At 43.7% G+C, this 4,385-nt stretch overlaps 1 protein-coding gene across 2 annotated transcripts; it reads right to left on the reverse strand.

Annotated features, from left to right (window-relative positions):
• Positions 1 to 571: 571 nt before the first annotated feature.
• TKTL2 (transketolase like 2) lies at positions 572 to 3,422 on the reverse strand. 2 transcript variants are annotated; one of them, XM_020914618.2, is made up of 2 exons: positions 1,322 to 3,422; positions 713 to 801 (listed from the first exon to the last, which is right to left on the reverse strand). In XM_020914618.2, the coding sequence occupies exons 1-2, from the start codon at positions 3,312 to 3,314 to the stop codon at positions 797 to 799; spliced, it is 1,998 nt and encodes a 665-aa protein (XP_020770277.2). In that variant the 5' UTR covers positions 3,315 to 3,422; the 3' UTR covers positions 713 to 796. The 2 variants fall into 2 exon arrangements, with proteins under 2 accessions (XP_020770276.2, XP_020770277.2); XM_020914617.2 differs by having other exon boundaries at positions 572 to 3,409.
• Positions 3,423 to 4,385: the final 963 nt, after the last annotated feature.

Raw genomic sequence — 4,385 nt, forward strand, 5'->3', positions numbered from 1 at the left:
TAAATTTATATAATAATCCTATAGCAACTATTTTTATTTTTACAAAATGATTTTTAAATCTTAGGAAATAAATAGAACAATTATCATCAATTTTCAAAAGAAAAAAACAGAACTAGCTCAGAGAAAAAGTGCAGAGAGTATTACTACTGTCCTGAGCAGGCCCCAATTTTTCTGATTCCCAGGTTAGTGATTTTTGGTTTCTATACCTTCCAGAACAACCCTCAGACAAACTGGGTTATGTGTCCAATGAACTTAATGATGACAATGAAGGTAATAAAACTAGGGAATTACCTGACAAAAAGTCATTTTAATTTTACTTTCAAACTTTGGGTCTGGCTTTACCAGACTAGTACTTCATTCTTCCAGCCATGTAATCTATGTACTCGCAGCAAAAAGTGTAGGGTGTGCTTCAGTCCACACATTGCTTTCCAGTGATCTGTCTCTAGCTGGGACAGTTTCCTCTATTGAGGGAACATGCCTCTTCCTATTTAGATAGAAGTTGGGTTTTTTTTTTTGTTGTTGTTATCAGAGAGAAACCAAGTCACACATACATGACACAAACTGAATAAAGTTATTGGTTTTTAAATACTTTATTACATTAATTTTAGTTTCCTGAGTAGATGAATACAATCAAGTTAGCAAATTGGTTTGGTCACTGAGAAAATGAAACGTTTCTGAAACCTCACAAAACATTGTAGTGTGCAAACCAGTAGTAGTCAGGTTTTCATTTCTTCACAGAACAGTCACTGAAGCAATGTGGTACATCATAAGAGATTTCACTGCTGCTTTCCAGTCTCTAAACTGCACAAGAGAGAAGACAAACTTTGAAGGGAATTTCCAGGCAACTGTAGTCAAAAATTATCCAGGAAGCTGCAGGTGGGATGGCATTACATGAAACCTCATACTTGCCTCAAAACCTAGGCTACTGTAGTCTACAATGAAATTCACATTTTCTTTACAAATAAATTACATTTAGGAAACTTATCTCTACATTAATTCTCAAACTAGTCAATTATTTGTAGTCTTATCAGCAAACTTCGCATTAGGTTGTTGTATTCTATTACTTAAAGTACTTATGATTCAACACTGAGTGACATTTGTATATACAGTCACAGTTTAAGAGACAAGTAGTTGGCTTGAATTTCTGAATTAGGAATGAAACAAGCTCTTAAATGGCTTTGTTTAAATAATAAACACAAAGGCCCAACAGGGTTTTAAAACCAACACAAAGAGACTAACATTTTAAAAAACCGGCTATTTTAGTTCACTAAAGTATATTTCACAGCTGCTATGATGTGTCTAGCACTGACACCAAACATACTCAGTAATTCACTAGGTTTCCTGTTTCTTTCAGACACTCCTGACACCGACAGCTGATGAACATGGATGTCAGGCTCCCCAGACACTACTGCACACACGGCTTCACCAATGCCACCTTCTTGGTAATGATCTTCCACTGTGACAACCCGGCCACCAGTAGCTTTTGCACAGGAGATGATGGTGGCAGCATCCAGGGGTTTAATGGTAAACAGGTCAATAACACAGATAGAAATATCTTGCTGAGAAAGAGCATCGGCAGCTGCTAAGGCTTCATGCAGAGTAATTCCAGCTCCAATTACTGTGACTTTGTCATTATTACTGTGGCGGATGACCTTGGCCCTTCCAATCTCAAAATTTTCTTGTGGGGTATAAATAACTGCAGTTTCTGATTGGCTGGTCCGAATGAAGCACATTCCTTTGGTATTGGCAGCCAGATAAACAGCATGCTCTGTTGAGACAGCATCACTTGGGAGGAAAACAGTGCAATTTGGAATGCTTCGGAACATGGCTAGATCTTCCAAGGCCATCTGGGAGGGGCCGTCTTCACCTACGGACACCCCACAGTGGGACCCAATAAGATTGATGTTGGTTTGCGAGATGGCTCCCATCCGGATCTGATCAAATGCTCTAGTCAAAAAGACAGCTAAAGTAGTAACAAAAGTAATGGTTCGACCACGTGTGGCACAGCCCAGTGCTACACTCACCATGTTTTGTTCTGCAGCAAAACACTCAATAAAACGCTCAGGATGTTCTTTCTTGAATATTTCAAAAAAGGTGGAGTTCTTTGGGTCACCATCCAGAACAACAACTCTTTCATTTGCAAGGCCCAGTTTAGTCAGAGCCAAACCACATGCTTTCTGAGTAGCTATCTTGTCACCAACTTTATAATCAGGCAAACAGGTCATTTTTATATTTGTGATGCTGACTGGAGGTGAATCTTCAACAGGAGGTTTTGGTAGGAGATTCCTGTTGGTCTGTATCCGACTTTCAATTAGTCTAATGATTTCATCTGCTTTTTCTTTTGGCATTGGCTTTCCATGCCAATTTTCTGCATCCTCAACATCTGGAATACCCCGTCCCTTGAAGGTTTTTGCAATTATGGCAGTGGGCTTGTTCTTCCCTTGAGCAGCTTGAGAAAAGGCCTGGCACAACGCTTCCACATCATGGCCATCCACTAAGTAAGTATTCCATCCAAAGGCCTCGCAGCGATTCCGATAGATGTCTGTGCAGTGCTTCAGGGGCGCAACGCCACTTTGCCCCAAGCGGTTCACGTCAAACACTGCCACGAGATTGTCCAAACCGTAGCGGGAAGCAAAGGCCAAAGCTTCCCAGACGGAGCCTTCTGAGGACTCACCGTCGCCCAGAAGGCAGAATACCCGGTAGCTGGCTTTGTCCAAGTACTTGCCAGTATAAGCCATTCCACACGCAGCCCCCAACCCTTGCCCGAGCGATCCTGTCGCCACATCCACAAACGACAGCCTGGGGGTGGGATGTCCCTCAAGGTCACAATGAATTGTCCTCAAGTTCAGCAGGTCTGGTTCACTGATGCCGCCCGCCTCCACCCAGGCAGCATAGAGCAGTGGAGCTGCATGACCCTTGGAGAGGACGAATCTGTCGTTGTCGGGGTGAGCGGGCTCAGTCTGTCTGTACCTCATGGTGTGGAAGAAAAGCACCGACACGATCTCTGCCGCGCTGCAACACGATGTGGGGTGGCCGGAGCCAGAGGCACACGTAGCCCTGATGGAATGGACGCGCAGGCGGTTGGCCAGGTCCTGCAGTACTTGCACTGTGGTCGCGTCCGGTATCGCGCTGTCCGCCATGTTGGCACCTTCCCAGGTTCCTGTGCGGGGCAGACGGGGCGGTGCCACGGCGGTTGCTTCACGTGACGGCGTGCCTGGCCTCGCCTCGGGGAAGCACGCTCTGGAGGTTCTGTGAGTTAATGGTGACCCCAGCGGCCAGAGCCGCCGGCCCTGGAAACAGCAGTGCGGCTTCATCTTGTGACGGGAGTCCTGGCCCCACCTCCGGAAGGAGCCTGCTTACCACCCGGGCCTAGGTCCTCACCGTGCTCCGCAGGCTCCTTTCAGTCATTTATATGCTTAACATTATTAAAAATAATGAAGCTTCTTTATACTTTTCCTCGTTATAAATTCAAAAGAGCTTTCTCTTATCCCTGTATTATGGGATGCTGTTTGTTGAGGTCCTGCTGCTTTTTCCTGCCTTGAAGCTGCCTGAGACAGCGCACTGTTCTGTGCCTGGGTGCTCGGGTGCAAAGTCCAGTCAAAACTCCTCATTCCTGAGGACTGCAGTCCTCCAGGCTCCTCTGTTCATAGAATTTTCCAGGCAGCAATATTGGCGTGTGTTACCATTCCCTCTTTCAAGGGCTCTTCCCTGACCCAGGGATAGGACCCAAGTGTCCTACATCTCCTGCATCAGGAAATGAATTCTTTAGCACTGAGCCACCTGGGAAGCCTGTGCACTGTTCTGTAGCCCAGCATTAATGGAAATAATCCAGTTAGTCCGTCTAATGGATATGGCAACACCGTGTCAATGAGACTTTTCAGAGCAGCTGAAAATTTTTTATTTATTTTTAATTCCAGGATAATTGCTCTTCAGCTTTGTGTTGGTGAAAATTCTGATTCTGCCTCGCAGATAGAAATATGATAATTTGATCAAAATTTTCACGAGGATCAAATTTAGAACTGCTGAATGGTAAGGTACCTAGAACTGCAATTTCCCCCACATATCCTAAAATACAGTTACTAATAATACTTTTTAAACATAATTAACTTACTTGCTTTAGTTATATAACTAAACTTGTGCCACTGAGTGCTTATACCAGTCCAAGTTTTTGTATAGCATGTTATCTAAAACACAAAAACACAATGACAGTACCTCTCCCATGCTGTGGTATTAAACAGCTTGATTCTTGAGTAATAATACTTAGTTTTAACTTCACATTAAAATCATCACACTGGAAACAAATAAAACAAACAGACATCTCCTGGATTCCACCTCAAGAGAAACTAAATTCTAATCTATGGGACTAGAGTTTCAGACACTATAGT

This window comes from Odocoileus virginianus, unplaced genomic scaffold, assembly GCF_023699985.2.
Source record: "Odocoileus virginianus isolate 20LAN1187 ecotype Illinois unplaced genomic scaffold, Ovbor_1.2 Unplaced_Contig_41, whole genome shotgun sequence".
In the NCBI taxonomy this organism is placed as follows: domain Eukaryota; kingdom Metazoa; phylum Chordata; class Mammalia; order Artiodactyla; family Cervidae; genus Odocoileus; species Odocoileus virginianus.

What these genes read in the sequence shown, in the direction of transcription:
- TKTL2 (XM_020914617.2), bottom strand. Translation starts at nt 3,314, where the DNA reads ATGAAGCCGCACTGCTGTTTCCAGGGCCGGCGGCTCTGGCCGCTGGGG.